Source organism: Neovison vison, chromosome 11 (genome assembly GCF_020171115.1).
Source record: "Neovison vison isolate M4711 chromosome 11, ASM_NN_V1, whole genome shotgun sequence".
Taxonomy (NCBI): Eukaryota; Metazoa; Chordata; class Mammalia; order Carnivora; family Mustelidae; genus Neogale; species Neogale vison.
Genome location: NC_058101.1, coordinates 209,840,050 through 209,859,160, shown reverse-complemented (window position 1 = coordinate 209,859,160; position 19,111 = coordinate 209,840,050). Strand labels below are relative to the sequence as shown.

Here is a 19,111-nt window from a genome sequence, read left to right as displayed (position 1 = left end):
CTCGGCAGCACTTGGTGACCAGGGAATAAAAGAGGTAATACTCCCGCTCAATACATCGTCCCCCGTCACCTGAACGTCCTGGGGATGCCTGACAACATGCATTATACTGACGCGCCTTCCCTCAGTCTCTGGGTACCAGAAGTACACACATTTTGAAAAACAGTCTTTGTTCTTCAGGAGTTGGCATGGGATAGGGAAGAATCAGTCCCGTAAATATAACGAGGCATTGCATGGTCTGTATAACTAGCCACTGGGTCATGTATGGTCACATACACTTCTGCAGACTTGCTTTAACGCAGCACAGTAAAACAGAGCAGGTGGAGTTAAATCCTCAATGCTAGAAAGCGATGGCCCCAGCACTAAGCATGCCTGTCCACTTCACAGCAACCTGCGGAGGGACGCTGAGCAGCATGGGGGGCGTGATCTTGAGCCCAGGGTTTCCGGGCGCTTACCCCAACAACCTGGACTGCACATGGAAAATCGAGCTGCCCATTGGCTATGGTAAGTGAAAACATTTTTATTTTTTTAATTCCTAAAACTTCAACTTTTAATTTCTGTCTTGGAAAGAATTCAGCTGAATGAAAAACACACCTTATTCTGTTGACATAACTGTCTTTAATTGAAAGTGGCTTAGAAATTTAAATAACGCTTTGGCAGAATAACTTCAAGAACAGACAGTTATTAAAAAATCAATTCAGCCATGCAGCTCTTTTCAAGGCAAATTAAATTAGATGGATGATGATAGAGTAGGCACATGAAGTATAAAATGCAGCATCCCTAATTCAGTTATCCGTCTCTTTATTTATAGTACCACCTTTTATAGTCTATTTCTGGGATGCAGTAATGGTTGTTTTTCCTTTGGTATGATTTTGGTATGATTTTGAAGGCTTTTTCAAGTTATAACACATTTTAGGACTGTTTTATAAATTTTTGTAATTATGTATTGCATTGCTTTAGGTTCACGAAAATGGCTTTTTATAATATTTACTTAGGAAGTTTCAGGTTCTCTACCTTAAATAATGGATAATTTAAATCATTATGAACACTAAAATTTCATTATGGCCCTTTCCAGAAATTCAGTCTTTGTGAAATTTTGACTCCTTATCATGCCTTTCTTTGTCTGTGTCATGATTTCCTTCATATTTGAGTTCATTAATGTGGGTTTTCCCCACCTGTGAATTTCTCCAAAGCCCCCACTGGTAGGTGTACCAAATAAGGTCCTCACTGAGTGTCCTAGGAGATGGTGATTGAGAACTCATCCACTAAGTGAAATGTCAGTTGAATGATGAATGAACTGAAACCTAAGTGGAAATCCCTGCCCTAGAAGATCATATGGTTCATTAGGTTTTCAAAGCTTTGGCTTAAGAATCTGTGCCAGGAATGGCAGCAGCACTGGGAGTGAAGATGCAGAGGACTGTCCACTTGCTCAGCAGAGAGCAACCAAGAGGCATTGCGGGCAGGAGGGCTTGGCGGACGTCAGTCAGGCGTGCGAGCATGGACATGCTGCGGACAGACACGGAGTTTTACACAGGGAAGTGGGGGAGCACAGAAGGTGGGACCTCATGGGAGGTTCATGTCCATTGAGCTCTTTAAGGGGCCGGCCAGAGAGTGAGTGGAGAGGGGAAGGTGAGCAACCGCAAAAGGACTACAGAGGCTCTCTACTTCTTCCAGGATTTTTAGTGTAGTTTTGTTTTTCAATCATCAGCTCCAAGCAGTGGGGAAGTAGCTCTGCCCCATGTTCAATCAACATTAGCTCAGCTTTTCTCACAAGTGCCATCTGTGCCCCTTCCATGGGGATCTGAGATATGGATGTGGTGGATGCAATGGTCGAACCAGGCAGTGGGTTTGGATCGGACATGCCTGTGACCCCTGTATTCCAGCAGCATCTGAAGGCTGTTGAGGGTCACAGGTTTATTAGGCAAATGACCACAATAGTTAAAAGCAGAGATTCAGAGAAACATAGGCCCACTGCAGCGCTGACTGCTGGGGTGTGGTCTACTGAAATGGGAGATGTGCTTTGCTCATCTGAAAAAACAAAAAAGCCACATGGGGTTATGGCTAAGGCTAACAAACAATTCAGAGGTGTTCAACACAGGGCTCTGCATTGTCAACAGCAAAAACAGAGAAGAAATAACTCAGCAGGTTTATTATTATTGTTGTTATTTTTATTCCAAGTATGTCTCACTTCTCTTTCAAATCTCATGAGAAATATATTATTCATAAGTTGATATAAATATTTCATTATCTTGTTTTTCCAATTTGACCATTCTGTGGTGGAGAAGGTTATTGTCTGGCATTTTTTCTCATGTTGCTTACCCGTAAGTCAATATAAAAGATAATAATTCAGGGGGAAAATCAGCCAAGTTGTCTTAGGGTCATGACCTATGAACTCAAACAAAATATTTATTTGAGGAAATGGCAAAATGAAAGAAATGATTTATGATATGTTACAATTAAAATGATTTAAGTCTTTAAATATTTGATATTGCATGCTGTTGCATTTTGAAGCCATCTTGAAGAAAAGGCCAAAAGAAATTTTATGTCTTAAATCCTAAATATGTATGAAGTAGTATCACTATTCCTACCTCTTTAGAATAAATGTAGGTTATGCTTCAGAATACAGTTGAGCCATGAACAACCTGAGGTTTGGGGTGCTGACCCAGTATACTCAATGATTCAAGCATAGCTTTTGATTCCAAAACAATTTAATTAATAATAACCTACTGTTGATCAGAAGCCTTATCGATAACATGAACAGTTGATGAACACACGTTGTATGTTGTATTTGCGTTATGTACTGTATTCTTACAATAAAGTGAGCTAGAGAAAAGAAAATGTTAATAAGAAAATCTTAAGGAAGAGAAAATACACTTATAGTTCTGTGCTGTAAAAAATCTGCGTTGTTGAAGAATGAACTGTAATGTTACAGATTCAATGTCAGGCACCAGGTTTGCTTGTGATAAATTTTATAGTCTATAAATATCCTTCTAAACATGAAGTTACAAATGAGGGAGAAGGCACGTAAGTGGTAGAGGTCCCTCAACACGGTGAATATTTGGGGTTCTTTCATCCCTGCTAAAAAAGCTTTCTGAAGTTTAAAAAATTACAGAGCATTTTGCTGATGTTGAGAAAACTTTACATCCTAACTTTCAACCCCCCATGAGATTTTTGAAACTCTTAAGTCAATTTATTTTATCCAGGTCTGCCATTTCTCCCTTATAATAACACGCCTCAAAACACCACCTCTCGCCTTGCTCTCAAACACACACATTTGAGCTCCCCATTTTCAGCTGCCTCTGATGTCTTTTCATCTGGGGCACCCAAAGGTGTCACACAGACTCCGTTCAAATTCAGATTCGTCCCTTTCTTCTTCTCTTCTCCTCCGTCTGTCCCGCGGTGGAGTCTCCTGTTTCACTCCGTCTCTGTATCTCCAGCACTACTGTTCTCTCGGCTTCCCTTTCCCTCAGCCTTATCTTGACCACAGGTTCCCCTATACGCACCCACGTTATAGGCAGACATGAGATCACTACCGTGGAAAATTTGAGAAAGGACGTTTGGGTTTGGAACCCAGGAATCTGAAAGTTTAAGTTAAACACTCCAGAAGTTTCTTACCACAGAAACAAACAGCGGCATAGCAAAGATGAGCATCATGGGCCTTAATGATAATTTCTTCCCTCTCTGATCTCCCATATTGTGTCCTGTTAGTGGAACACATAAGGAGATCGGGAAGATATGTTTCTAGGGATGTCACTGCAGATGTTTAACCTGGAAAAATCCTGCTGTTAGGATGATTTTGGTAAGCAAGCTGGAAAGCATTTCCTCCTTCAATGCATAATGTGATGGATACTTTACAATAGAAATGTGGTAGAGCTAATCAGCTCTTCCAAGTGAACGTGGGCATTGACACAGTGCTGTCGCTACTCACCGCAGGGCCCTATTCTAGTTCGCCCGCACGTGCGTGTGTGCACGCGCGCGTGTATCTGTGGGGACGGGGATCTCCTAACAGCCCTTTCTTTGTCTGAGGTTTGGGAAACCATTTTAAACAATGTATGTTGTAGTAGCTCTGGGAAGTTCATCAAGAAGTGGGCGTGGTGGGGAACTTGCTTCCGTAAGGCACAAAGAGAAGACCAGTTATTGTGGATACGTACTTAAACCGGCAATACTAAGTACCAAGGGAAACGGTCGCTTAGCCCAGCAGTTCTCAGACTTGGCTGTGCACAAGAATCATTGGCAGGAAGGGGTCCAGTAGGTACAATGGAATTCCTGTGGCTGCCCCTCCATGCTCCCTCTCAGCACTGCTGGCCAGACCGGGAAAGGGGATCCAGAGTTTTCTTAAAAATAGATTCCATTTCAATATTTTTACAGTTAATTTCATTTCTTCAAGTGCTGGGGATTGCACATGCATTCCTGGCTGTGGTTTTTGGTTGCTCGGGGCATGGTGACTATCGTACTGGTGAGCCCAGATGCTTTCAGTGCCCCCAGCTACCTGAACAACACGCTGATGCAGAACACGGTATCACTGCCTTCCTTGACGTTTTTCAGTCACGGAGGATTTTCCTCAGGGTCGTTGGGGTCTTTCCGTGCAAATGCATTGTGTAGGACTGCCCGAGAGCTTCTCCAGTCCATTAGTAAAGCTGCTACAAGCTTAGAAAAACCGTCTTTTGATTATCTCATTCTCTCCCATGCCCAAGGTTAGTCGATAGTTTAAACAGGCAAAAGGAGTAGTGACTTTGGCAATATGTGAAAACCACCTTTGTCTCCATTGCTAATTATTCGTTCCAGTGGTAACTATTTCCTGCATCCTGTCTCAGGCAGAGAACTCGGCTCTCCCAGTGATGGGGGCACTTCGAGCCAAGGGGTGGACAGCAGGGGTCCTGAGTGCCCATGTTTGGGGTCTCTGAGTTGAGTAGAAACCTTAGCACTATCAGTCACTGTGCCATGGATTTGCACAAATTACCACAATGGTTTTGAACCTCAGTTCCTTATTTTTAAATTAAATATCATTGAGGCACCTGGGTAGCTCTCTTGGTGAAGCATCTGCCTTCACCTCAGGTCATGATCCCAGGGTCCTGGGATAGACACCTGTGTCTGGCTCCCTGCTCAGCGGGGAGCCTGCTTCTCCCTCTCCCTCTGCCCCTGCCCCTTCTCCCTCCCTCTCTGTTGCTCTCACTCATGTGCGCTCTCTCTCTAATGAATAAATACAATCTTTAAAAATAGTAATAAATCAAAAATAAGCAGAATAAATAAATATCAGAAAGCACAATTCTCACAGGGCTCTTCTGAAACAATGTAACGCCTGATGCGAGGAAGGGGCTATTGAGTCGTTGGCTGCTTTTTGTTGCTACACCAGATTCTCTAATGAATTTTATGTCATTTTCTTTCCTTTTCACAGATTTGGGTTGCTGGTTTGTGTTGCTTTGGCACAAGCCTCATCTACACAGAATGTTTGTCTCTATTTTCTCAAATTTTTTTCAAGTCACAGTCAGCAGATGTGCAACCACGTTTTTTGTTGGTTGGTTTGTTTTTGCTTTATCATTGCCTTTCATACGTAAAACTTAAAAACCGCCCTTCCAGCTCTGCATGCCCTGCTGTCCAAACTGACCGTGTTTTTGGCCATCTCGGGCACATGCAGGGAGGCTGTGAAGGACTCTCCAGAGCGTTCACCCAGCTCGAAACTGTGAGCTGCCGGAGTTCATGGCGCACTGGAGGCGCTTCCTAGAGCGCGTCATGTTCACAAGGTCTATCGACTAAAACACGGGGTTTAACGGAGAAGTCACGGCCACATCAGTGTTTGAAGTTTTGTCAAATCCAAAGTCAAAAACCCTTTGTGCGGGTGACTTGTACTGACACTTGGTTTTCGGCGTGAACGGAGATGAGATGGGCTCCGAGGTAACGCGCTGTGTTAGTCGCCAAATGGACAGTCAGACGGATTCTCGTGTCGCGGTGACACATTTGTACAGCGTTTGGAGAAATGATAAGAGGATAGCTAGGTAATGCTTCTGTCAATCCCTCCATTCTGGCTTCATGGTCCTAAACTCGACCCAAGTCACTGAAATTCTGATAGCTGAATAATTCCATTTTAAACCAGATTAACGCTGAGCTCTATTCTGTTCCATTTCCTGATGTGTATTAGGAGGTTTGAAATGGGGCTGGGTACTTTATCCTGCTTAAAATGCTAATGTTTCTCCTAAAATTGTAATGGACATTATTCTATTTCCATGTCAAGTTTAATCCCAAATCAGTAAAGACCACTCTTACTGTTTCCGTCACTTTGAGATTTTGTCCGTCTTTGACTGCTTCACCCCTGACCTGCTTGCCGCCTTCGGTTTCTTCCCCGACTATGTCATTCCATGAATTTCAAAATGTATCTCTGGACAAATACATCCGAGGTCTGTGTGTGCATATCTGAAATGAGCTGACTTGAAGCCATTTCCCTGCTCTTTGATTTGATTTGATCCCCAAACTGCGAATGTGTTCTGTGAGTGTCTGGTCTCGTGCTAATTCCCCATGGTCGCCGCACTTTGGGACATGGACAAAAATGTCAGTAATTTTGGGGTTGTTTGTGGTTGCTCCCATGTCCGCGTTATGCCTCACAGTGACGAATGTGACAGGTGTCCCTGAAATTCTAGACCTCAGGGCTCAGCAGCCTTGACCTAGGCACAGACTCACTCAGAAAAAGGACAGGTTATTAGTAATAAGCTCTTTTATCAGATCTCTGGGCCCTGCTACAAAAGGAAAACTTGTTTCTAATTCAACAGTGAGCGAGGGAATAAACCCAGTGCATGTGCAGGTTGCTAAGTGGTCCAGGAGCTCAGCTGCCTGAGTGTGGACGGGGCCTTCCGAGCCCAGAGATCCACTAGTCCTCCCTCCCCGCCTCCCTCTTTAAATGAAGTATCTTCCTCCCTCCTCCCTCCTCCTTCGCTCCTTCTCTCCTTCCTCCCTCAATCCCCCCCGCTTTTTTCTGCTTCCAAATTTGACCAACATATTTGTTGAAATTTAGGGAAAAAAATGAACACTTCATTGATGGTTCTTCAATAAAGTTAATTACTTAACATTTTTAAAATATTTACAGACACGTTTTAAGTTGTAGCATGACTGCTTACTCCTATATTGTATGTAACACTGCGGTGGCCAAGACCAGGGCAGACCAGGATCCCTCTTCCCTGATGGCTCAGGTGCTGCTACTGTCACAGGAATTTAATTACTCATTCTAAGATGATTCTAAGTTTTGATTGACTGGTTAAAGACCTTTCCCTCAGGCCAGGTTTTTCTCCTGCTTCTTGCTTCCTGGTTCCCTTTGTAAAGTTTCCCATGTTCTTTTATTTTTTTAAGTCTATTTTATTTTATTTTATCTTATCTTATATTCAGGAATCTCTACACCCAAGGTAAGGCTTGGACTCCTGGCTCTGAGATCAAGAGTCACACACTTTCCCGACTGAGGCAGCCTGAGGTTTCGCACATTCTATTCCTTCTGTCCTTCCTCTCGTTGTCACGGTTGAACAGACTTAGCACAAGCAGTCTTCTCCAATCAGAACTGGAATATTTCCAGCGTCTTGAGGTTGCTCGCTCTCGCGCAGCCCGTTTGCAAACTAGGAACATGAGTGTTTCTCCAGCTGGGCTCAGGTGTGAATGTAGCCCTGCGTGTCCGTTGCTGCCCAGCACCCAGGGCCTTCGCTTGCTTGCCTGTCGAATCGTGACGGTACTGATAAGGACTTTGCTGGCTAATTGTGAGAAAAGTGTTTGCTCGGTGGCTGGCCTCACATTTACTCCAGACAAAGGGCCATTGCTTATCCCTCAATGCTTCCTCACAAAGTTCTCTCCATCTTTGATAGAATCATTCGTCTGGGATCACGATCCATGTCCTGAGTGCCTGTGTTTCTTTCCTAGTCTACTTGGACTTTTCTTCCTCCTTTTGCACTGAATGCCGCTCGTGGTAACTGTATTCCCCATCAGGACCTAAGTAGAAACGTTTATTATCCTTTTTCTCCTCACGAACACTTACGTGAGGCAACCCACATAAGCATTATCTTCAGTTTTCCAGACCTAGCAAGCATGTGTCAGATATATTAGATGAGAAGTAAAAATAAATCTTCTCTTAGTGATCAAGGGAGAGAATAACACAGAATAATGCTTTTCTCATGGGTTGGGAGAATAATTAGTAATGGCTATTGGAATTCTCAGTTTAGGCTTTATAAACCTAAATTAGTTGCATGGATTTATGTAAAAACAAATGCCTTTTGAGCTTTTAGTCAACTATTTAAGTGACTTAAAATATTTCAGTCACAGTAGTCAAATGAATTTTCAAAAAATGCCCCGACGTTATATCAAATAACTGAATGATTCTGATTTTGATTTCCTCTAAATCTCACATTCTTCTAAATTATCAAGAGGAATTTCCTCTAAATGCTTCTAAATTATCCTTTAAGATAAACACGATACCAGTGACGCTGGTCATTTGGACAGTCCTGTAGTGTGCGACCCGAGCCAGGCTCTTGACTGAAGTGTGTAAATTACCGTGGGATTTCTGGATCGGGTTTCTTGCAAACATCTATAATGTGCTTCGTGTGCATGACACAGTTGAAATGATCCCTTGTTAAATTAGCAAGTCTCTTGTGTGGCCGGACGACCATCCACTTACAGGCCACTGGGTGTGGTGAAAAAATAATGAATAATGTTTTTCTGAAAATAAATAAATTGGAAAAAAAATAAAGGCCACTTGGAATGGCTGGGCATTTTCTTAGACCCACTTTGGCTTCTTTCTCGATAAAGTTGTAAATGAGCGCACGGATGATTAGACACAGAATTACAACCTTGCATTTACGGCTGTAATAATGTAACAGAGCTGGACAAAATCATTGCCAGGTGCGAGTGCCAGTCATTATTCTAAGTATTGTACCCGCATGTCTCTGTGATGTACTCCTGCAATCACACAGGACCAAGCCGCTGACTTTAGGGACGTTAATAACACGGACGAAGGTCACAGCGCCAGTGGGTGGCACAGGCAACACTGAACCGAGGTGTGTTGTGGCTGGAGCTGGGAGCTGTCTGGCACCCAGACTGAGCTGTTCTGCCTCCTGGAGAATCAGTGTGGGGAGACCAGTAGAGCTTGAATCACTTTGGATAAGCATTGATCGTACACATTTTGGTAGTCATTTCCATTAATTTTGCGTGTTTTTTCCCAGGTGCGCATATTCAGTTTCTGAATTTTTCTACGGAAGCTAATCACGACTACCTGGAAATACAAAACGGCCCCTACCACACGAGCCCCATGATCGGGCAGTTCAGTGGTCCGGACCCCCCCTCCGCCCTGCTCAGTACGACGCACGAAACGCGCATCCACTTCTACAGCGACCACTCCCAGAACCGGCAAGGGTTTAAGCTCGCTTACCAAGGTAAGGGATCCACGAAGTGCCCACATACCTCCTCCCTTGAGATGGTACTGAATTCCAGACCTCCGTGTTTGGTGACAACTGTGCGTGGCTGGGCCCAGGGGCTTCCCGCCACGTCACAGAGCCCAGGCTGTCCGTGTCCGCACAAACGGAGGCACGGAGGGGGCACACGGCCCGCCCGCCCGGCTGTCACCAGAGCCTCACGCTCAAGACTTGCCAGCGGTCACTGCCTCCCCACGGCCGACACGACACTCCTGAGTTACCCACTCAGCATCACACCTCCTCCCACTTGTCACTGTCCTCTGAGCCGCGGGTCCATCGTGTCCCTTCCGGACCAAGGAGTAGAGTGTCCGCTCCCAGTGGCTGTGGGACTGGCAGCGTCCCTCATGCTTGGGACCTTGTCTCACCTCAAAAGAGTGTCTAAAGGTATTATTGAAGCCGTTTCACATGACTCAGAGAACCAGCCCAGTGCCTGGATTTCTTCTTTTCTCAAACCATCTAAATATAAGACTTTTAGACAAGTCTGAACCCAGCATTATCGAGCCATTTCTGACATGGGAGAAAGTTCGACATTTTCCTCTTGTACCCAATAATTTAGGAGGCCTTTCTTGAATATTGTTAAGTCAGACGAAGCTGAGAATGTCAATGGGGCTTTTTTCTTGTTTTTCAATGTGGTTAAATCCACGCTTTCTTTAATTTTGTAGACTGTCTTTGAAATTAAGGGCTTTACTATTTTCTTACTAAAAGGTGATGGTATTTTATGTTGAAGTTTCAGACATTGTTACTTAAGTCGTTACTTAAATATAAAATAAACATTTAGATTTCCAAACGTGGGGTCCCTTCAAATATAAAGTCCAAGTAGGAGGCCAAAACGGGGGAATGAAGGCGGGGCCAGGGTGGAACAGAGCAGGAGGCGTGGCCGACCTTCCATAGACACAGGGTCTTCATTGCTTCCAGCTCGACCTCCTCCCCTCGCCCCTTAGGAAAGTGTCAACTCCTGCTTGGGAGGTGCGTGCACACACACACACACACACACTCAGGTGCACACACATACACAGCTGTGTGCATACACATAGTGGTGAACAAACATATTCATGTACTCGCAGGGACACACCCACAAGTGCACACAGAGACACACAGCTGTGCACACATGCACAGGCATATGCACACACACAGGTGTGAAAAGACACATGTACACACACAGACTTATGCACACACAGGGCCACACACACATAGGCATGCAAACGTACACAGGCACACACACAGGTGCACACAGAGACACACGCACACACATACAGCAGCACACACACAGGTGGGCGCACACACATCTATTTACATGTAATTTTTAGTGTAACTGACTCGTGTTTCTTCAGCTTCCCCTTTCCGGGAGGGATTTCTTGAGCCGCTGTGGACAGCGGCTTTCTCCGTTTCCATCTCTCCCCACCTGTCCTTCCTGTGCTCACTCAGGCTTCCAGCCACCGTCGTGCCCCGCGGCACCCCCACGTGCTCACCCCTACGGGCACGCATCCTGCCCTCCGCTCCTCGGTGGCGTTCCCCGCCTCCCCCACTGCTGGCTCGGTGCCCCCCCCCCGCTCCCCTGCTCTGTGGGACGACACAACTCTTTTGGTGATTCCACTGTCCACCAGCGGCTTCCTTCTCCTTTGCTCTCGGACTCACACCTTCCATGCAGGGCTCCCTTGGAGGCCCCCTTTTCATCGTTCACTTCCCCTGAGTGTCCCCAGCACGGCTGGATTCAGAGGCAGCGGCCGCGATGAGCAGGGGATAGGTGTCCTGCTGATCTCACCATTCAAGTTCCACGTGCCCCAGAACCCGACGTCTGTCTGCTGCTGCCCCGACCCCCGGCTTCATGCCGGCGTTGGAACCCTGTGTGCAGCTCTGAGCACACGGTTCGCCTTTCCGGGTCGGCTCATCTTCCCGTCTTCCCCAGCTCTCCTAGTAAACAGGGCACATTTTAGACTGTTGTTTGGGCTGTAAACCCGGGGCTGCTCGTGACTCCTCGTCCCCTCTGCTTCCCCAGATGCTGCGCCATCATCCCTGCCCCAGCCCCTCTCTATCTCTTGGGTCCCGGCAGGTCCCTCTGGCTACATGACACAGCTCCTCCTCACCAGCCTCAACTTTCTCCTAGAAAACTGTCAGACGCTTAAAACTCTTTAACACATTGATTCTTCTTACTTCAGAGGCTAAGGCATGAATACCCCTGGTATCTACAATTAAATGCCAAGCAACGTGAGACTTAGTAGGGAGACATGTTATTGGGGGGCATTGTTTATCGCCCTAGGGGAAGAGCTCTATTGCAATAGAAAGAACAACGCTCCAACCATAAGATCAGCACAGGTCTTCAGGTTTAGGCAAAAGGGGTCTTCCTCTACAGAGAGGAGGAACAAGCCTATGGGCACTGGGCGTGGGGAAGCTGGAGAGGCCATGGTGGGCAGTGGGCTGGAGAAGGTCTCACCCAGAGGCAGACCTGCTCACAAGAGCACTGGCCGCTGGCTCCGGCAGAGGGTCCCAAGGGAGGGGAACCTGTAGAGGGAGACACATGCTGAGCTAGCGTGCGATTTGTTCTGACCCATCAGCGAGAACAAGCAGCTCAGATAACCATTTCCCAGACCAAGAATGAGAATTTGGAAGGTTTATGCCTCATCAGGTCCTAGGCAAGCGCGGGTGCCCCCGAGTCTCATCTAGGCTGTAGGTAGAGGAAGGTTGTGGAATGAAGGCATTTCTGGGAACAGACAAGGGAGAGAGGGTGTGTGTGTGTGTGTGTGTGTGTGTGTGTGTGTGTCTTGGGAGGCTTCCCTCCCCTTTCCTGGTGAGAAGGCTTCTGCCGGTGTCTGAGAGAGATGTGCGTTTCACTTTGACACACCTTCCCTTTGCCGTGTCCCTTCATCTGTCCATGTGGCTGAACTTAAAACTTGAACAATATTTACGGTGAATCCATGCCTCTCTTTCCTATTTTTATGTATCTTGTCTCTTGACCTTTTAGCTGTTTCTGTTGAAGCATAGTCTATGGAAGTATGAACATTGCGTTTATGATCATCATTTTAAACTTGGTTCTTATAAGTTGCCGTCCATTCCTCGGTCGGCATGATCTTGATGTGTGAGTCAGCAAGAAAGATGTGCATAATTACCGTGTCTTCCATAAACTTCCAATTGAGTGATTGATCTCTGTTGATCTCAAGAACTTTTGAAAAGTCATCATTTTAAATATTTTTAATATTGAATTCAAAATTTAACTTGTCTTTCCTTTTTGTCCTCCAAAAATCAAATACAAATTCCCATGAATTTACGTGAAAGTTTGGGAACTAAACTTTAGTATAGTTTTGAAACTACATTTTATCTTACATAACACTAACCTCCAGAGTTCAAAAATATTTTTTGTTTTATTTCTTTTGATATTTTCCAGGTAAGTTGATTTAGGCCATATCTACCCATTTTTAAAGCTTTCAATTACTCAAATCCAAAAAGAATGGTCTAAAATAAATACATACACACACACAGAGTCTAAATAGAAATTATCTAGACAAGAGGTCATACGTTGCTGCCGTTGGCTGGCACAATGTTATTATATATATATTTTCTCTAAAGACTTAATTTCTATGAGAGAGACACACAATGAGAGAGAGCACAAGCAGGGGGAGCAGCAGAGGGAGAAGCAGGCTTTCTGCTGAGCCAGGATCGATCCTAGGACCCTGGGACCATGACCTGATCTGAAGGCAGACGCTAAAAGACTGCACCACCCAGGCACCCCCAAATATTATTTTTTAAATTTAACTTTTAAATATTTAGAATCAGATTTCATACGATTTGTAAAATATCCATAGATCCACTTTCCTGTATCTTGCAGTGTCAGAATCTGCAAACTTTCGGTCTGTGTTTGCACAGAGGGACAGCTCCTTCAGGTGTCCTAGTGACGGCCCCCACAGAGGGGAAAAGCATTGATTTCAAAAGTTTCCTTTAGTCCCTGCAAGCTTTGATCGCTGATTATGCCTCTGTGGCCTTCAAACGTTTTATTTGGTGAATTCTCATCTAGACCAAACATCTGGTTGCCTGAGCAAATGTTTTATTTACTTGACGCCTGACTCTAAGTATCCATGTCAAAAAATAAATAAATAAGCAAATACTTCCTAAGAAAGATATCCTTTTATTGTAGGCAATTAATTTCCTATAAATTAGAGCTGTAACATAAGTTAAATAAAACGAATGGGAACACGAATTTGAGATGTTCCAATTTCTTGAAGCGTATCATATCTGACAGGGATGGCAATTAGGGAGCTTAACAGTATTTCTCATTTTATGAAATTTATAAATGGCCAAAATGACACCATTCTGACTGGTATGTCACATCAAAATTCTAGGTCCTACTTGAATTTATAAGTTAAGTTTATAATTAATAACTCGTACGAAGATGCATAAGTCATGCAGATAAAACTTGTCATTCTCAACGATGTCTCTGCCATATCCCTTGTTCTGAAACCCTGTCATTTATTTATGGCTGTGGAAAGGTCAAAAATGGTACAGTGGATGTAGCTGTCCAGAAGTTAAATCACTTATACAGAACTTGAGATACGGAAGGTGAAGAGCCGTGTTGAATAAAATTGGGTTCATGTGCCCTATTTCTAAGTCAAAGGCTGAAAACAGAAGGGTAGCGTGAAGATATTTATCAATTCTTTAGATTTTGGAGAATATAGCGGACATCGGGAAGACACGGCCCGCTTCCGCTGGCATTCCCACTGCACACCTGTGATTAGACACAAGAGGCCGCATTGCTTGCGATTGATAGATGTCGATAACAGTTACTTTCCTAGACCCAAACAAAGGATTCCTGGTGGAAGATAAAATCCAGTGTGTTTTCTTCCTCTTTTCATATGGGTGTGGGCTTATTGGTGCTGAGGTTTTCAGAATGTTTGTGAAATTTGGGGTCATTAAGAATTTTAGTGACTCTCTTTTGCTTTCGGTGTTTGTAAGTCAACATTTGGAGAAGTTGAATATTCCTCTCTCTCTGTGTCTCCTTCTTACATTAGCATGTAATAATGTCATGCCAGAAAAGAACTAAGAAATTTTAATTACTTTAGCACTAGGGAGGAAAAATGCTTTCTTTCTTCAACGATCTACTCTTCTTCATTTTCCTTTTGCTCTAGGTACTAAGCACCTTTTTTTTTTTAATTTATTTATTCATTTATTGAATCCTAAACTGTGGAATTTGAGTGAATTGACTCTGGGAGAAAAGAGATGTTGCTTTGTAGAAGCAGATGTTTTCCCCTTCAGGAGGAAAGGCAATCAAACTGCCTCTCTGCGCGGTGAGCCGCTGAGGGTACCGTCGAGCTGTCCCCGCAGGCGCACTAACTGCTCCTGGTCCACACCACCGCACTTCCCTGCACGAAACTCCTGTGCTTCTTCAACGGGTCGCTCTCCTTGCTTCCGCCGTGACATCTGAGCCGCCCTGGGTCAACGAAAGAGCGAGGCGTCTACTCTGTCCTTCTCCCCCATCTACATGTGCGAATCGAGTTCTCAACAGGCAGCTCTTTCTGCGGAGGATTATCTCACATTTAACAAAATGCTTAAAGGGACGCCTGGGTGGCTCAGTGGGTTGGACGACGGCCTTCGGCTCAGGTCGTGATCCCGGAGCCCCGGGATCGAGTCCCGCATCGGGCTCCCAGCTCCACGGGGAGTCTTCTCCCTCGGACCTTCTCCTTGCTCATGCTCTCTCTCACTGTCTCTCTCTCAAACGAATAAATAAAATCTTTTAAAAAAAAATGCTTAAAGCCGTGGACAGCTGGTAGCTGCATCCATTCCCATCCGCTCTCGGGCATCCTAGTTCTAGAGGCAGAAAGTGCCCCCCGCAGTGGTGGTCCGCCTTGTAAGCTGACCCGCCTTCTCCCGCAGGGAGTGCGGATTTGCTCTTCCTTCTGTGGGTTGGCCGAAAGCAGAGGTCACGGTCTCAGTCGGCTCCTCCCTCAGGAGACCGTCCCTCTGCGCCCCGACGCACTGGACAGTACATGTCAGCTGTGTCTCCTGGGTGACGGCACCGTCAGGAGCCCGCAGCTCAGGTGAGATTCGCTGCGTGCTCCCCAGTCGGTCCTCCCCAGTCGGTGCTCCCCAGGCTTCTGAGGCGGTCGAGAAAGTGGATTCTCAGGGCAGTGTATTGTCCCTGGGACTCCCAACAGTTCCTTTTGATTAAAATCAGACATTTCTCCACGAGAAAAGTCGACTGAGCCCTCCTCCTTGGTCAGTCGAAGCACGAGACAGGATCATAGTCGCCGTCTGGAGCAGGCCGCTTGGCTTCCCACCCCAGCCGGGGCTCCGGGCTGCCCGAAAAGCGTGGGATCGGCTGTGACCTTGGCGCAGGTGGAGGCCGGCTTCACCAGGAGGGCCTGGGGTCAGGGAGTTTAGGTAGCCGAGAAGGAGCTCTGGGGTGGGGAGGGGGTCATCTGCCTTCCCAGTGAGAGCCAGGGTCATTACCTTGTCACTCGGGAAGAGAGCTCTGCCGTCCCAGCTGCCCTAACGGCCGGTCTGGGACACAGGGAGCTCGTGTGCGGCGCCTGCCGAAATCCTACCAGCTGCCACGTGGCTTCGGTGCTGCCGGGCCCCCAGCCGGGTTTTTCACGCGGCGGGAAGTCGCACACCTGAGGCGGCTTCAGAGCCGCGCTCCGCGTAGACGTGGGCGCGTCTGCAACCTTCCCGCGTGGCACAGGCTGCGGCTTTGAGGGGACACGTGGGCGTCTGCGTGCATGTGGCTTAACCGCTCCTTCACGTGACGACTCAGTAGGAGCCTCTATTATCTGTTCCCTCGTTGGTGACACATTGTCATAACTGAAGCTCGTGTCGGTGCCCCGGGGGCACTGCCGAATGTGCGTAGGATCTTCCAGTGAGGAGGTGCCCTGCGAGATGAAGTTTTATTCTATCCTTCCCACGCGGTACCCGCCGTCCGCTGAACACGCGTGTGCGTGTCTGTGGGTTCTTGGCAGCCGTGCCGTGTGCTAGAGTTTATTATATTTCAAGCAAAACCAGAGTGAGGACAAACGGCGGCTCTCATTCTGAAGGATCTGGTAAGGAAGGACCGGCTGCTCGCTGGGGCACAGTGTGGGGTCCTGTTCTGTTCGTGAACCTGGGTCCGTAAAGTAACTGAGACCCAAAGAACAAGGCTGCATGCAGGCACGTCACGCACCGTGGGTACTTGCTGAGCCATCCGGCCGCGGCCTTCCGTGTGGGGCGGCCCTCGGGAGCGGAGGTGGCCTCGCTGGGTGGTGGCCAAGCTGTTGCAGGGAGGAAGGGGCACAGGAAGGGGAAGAGGAGAGGAGTGTGTGTGTGTGTGTGTGTGTGTGTGTGTGCATGAGTGAACGCGTATGGACCTGCCAGTGTGTGTGTGTGAACGTGTGAGGGGTGCTTGTGTGCAGGTGTGTACATGTGCACATGCACGCGTGTGTGTGCGTCTGTGTGTTCACGCGTATGTAGTGGAAAGAGGGAGGCAGGCTGATTTGGGCTGGTTTTCTGTCCGAGCGGTCCCTATCTTCATACTCACTGCACACTTTTCTAAGCTTCAGGCAGGAGGTGATGATTTCGTAAAGCAACTGTTAATGACTGACATGCCACTGGTCTGTGAGGCCTGTTCCTTCAAGGCAGTTTTTTTTTTTTTTTTTTCGTATAGGTTAGAGCGCTCTTTTCTTTCGGACAGCTCTAGATTTTTTTCTCTTGAAGTCTGGTACTTTGTAGGAGATTTCCACAGTCAAATATTATAGTTTATAAGATGAAGAAAAATAAAATTAGATAACACCTTTGTAGGCTGTGCGAATATTGTCTTGATGCTAGATTGCAAATCCCAAATTTGCGAGCTAAAAGCCCTTTTTCTTTTGCAAACAATTATGAGACCTTTTAATTTCATTAATAATTGTGATTATGGTGCCGGAAGAAGTTCTTAAGTAGGTAATTTCTCCTTCTTATGGTCTTAGGAATTCCGTGTTATAATGTAGCCTCACCAAAAAGCAGCCCCAGAAAACTCATTATATTATTGGCAAATTTTTGATTTTGTATAAAGGGAAGTTTTATCTCCACACTGAGTTCTAAAGCCTCCGTTCAAAGGAGAATGGTGAGTAAAGAATCCTCTAGCAACTCCTTTGCTCTTAGTACCCTCTATTGTGCGTGTAATTCCCTATTAATCATCAGATGTGCTACAAATAAAATGGAATAGAGTTTTAGCACACCACAGTCTATGAAGTCCCCTGCCTGGACCACCCTATGAGATTTCCACTCTGACCTTGTAGAGCCGACAGCCGTCCCTCCTCCTGTGCTAGTCCAGGGGACATCTGAGTGGACTTGTGGGACAGGTGGATTCCTCCATGGCCCCCCGGGGGGACTTTGTCTCCCTCCAGGTTCTTCCTTGTTCCACACCCTGGGGGAGCCGGTGCCGGGCATTATCTCCAGCTGCTGAAAGACCTTTGCACTGATGCAGCTCCTGATTTCTGCTTCCTGCTTGCAGTCATGCTTGAACTGTTTATCTGACTCTTGTCCGGACACATACAATTGCAAATATCAAAATAAGTAATGAAATGAAATTAAGGATTTTTTAATCTGCTAAATACAGAGAGGGTTTAACTATACTGTTACAATTTAAAATGTATTTCACGATTCTGGAATTTGCAGCGACACTATGTGTCAACTTCACAGGACTTTAAAAAGTTCTACAGGAACTTTTAAAAAAGATAGAGTTATGCCCGAGTTTTTGTGTCTGAGAGACCACCAAGGAGCCAAGCACTAATGCAATCACACGAGGATTTATTTGACAAGCTTAAGCTTGGGCCCAAGTATACCCGACACAGTGGAGTAGGGACTGGAACCCCGAACTAGATTATAGTCAGAGTTTTTAAAGGCAGAGTCGGGGTGGACACGGCGGTGGGTGAGGACAAAGGGGATTATGGATCCTGTAAGTCTCCAAGGATTTTTGGAAGCAAGGTCTGCAGGACCTTGAGGGCCTAGCTATTGTTGGGAGAAAGGTTATTTATCACCAATAATAAAAATCTTCCCGTGAGACCCTTTAGATGTATCAGTGGGCCACATGCTTGGGAATGATTCTCGACACTATCTTGGAGGTTTAGAGATAAAGTTTCCTAAAGCAATTGTTAAAGTAGACTTACAGGATCCCGGTTGGAGCTGTCGGGGTAGAGGGTCGGTCAGGCTAGGATTGTCCTTACCGAAACCTCAAGGTGAGGGCAGTTGAGTCCCCAGGGGAGAGTCACTCTGTCTGTTTGAAGGGCTTGTCAATAGGCAAGGAATTTTAATGGTTTTCTTCTGCCTCTGTTTCCCACATCAGCTAAACTTGAGGTGGGATGGCCTTAATTTTCTCAGCATCCACAATAGAAAATAGATTTTTAAATTTTTTTAAATTAGAAAATGGAATAAATTTTTAAAATTTTATTTGTGATGAACAATCAACAAATCAAAACATAAGAACCACATTATTTCTTAGTCAACAACACTTAGACTGGAGCGCTAGTATAATTCTCTTTTAAATTAGAAGGAAATTAGGTCCACATTCGCCTGACATTCTTTATGGGCAATTTTTACTATCATTTGTTTTGCTTTTTTTAAAAAGTGAATTCACGGCATCTACTTTTCTTCCAAGGTAAACCACCATCAGATGTATTGTTGGTATGTGCTTTCCAGGTTCTAAAGCACGCAGTTAGCTACTTATTAATTGGAAGTTTTTATAA

General features: G+C 45.7%; 1 protein-coding gene across 1 annotated transcript in view; it reads left to right on the top strand.

The window, feature by feature from the left end:
* Positions 1 to 19,111, top strand: part of CSMD1 (CUB and Sushi multiple domains 1) — a 732,674-nt gene that overhangs the window by 556,049 nt on the left and 157,514 nt on the right. Inside the window, exons 35-36 of the mRNA XM_044225749.1 lie at positions 385 to 501; positions 9,183 to 9,392. Coding sequence (XP_044081684.1) covers positions 385 to 501; positions 9,183 to 9,392 — 327 coding nt within the window. The remainder of the gene's footprint in view (positions 1 to 384; positions 502 to 9,182; positions 9,393 to 19,111) is intronic.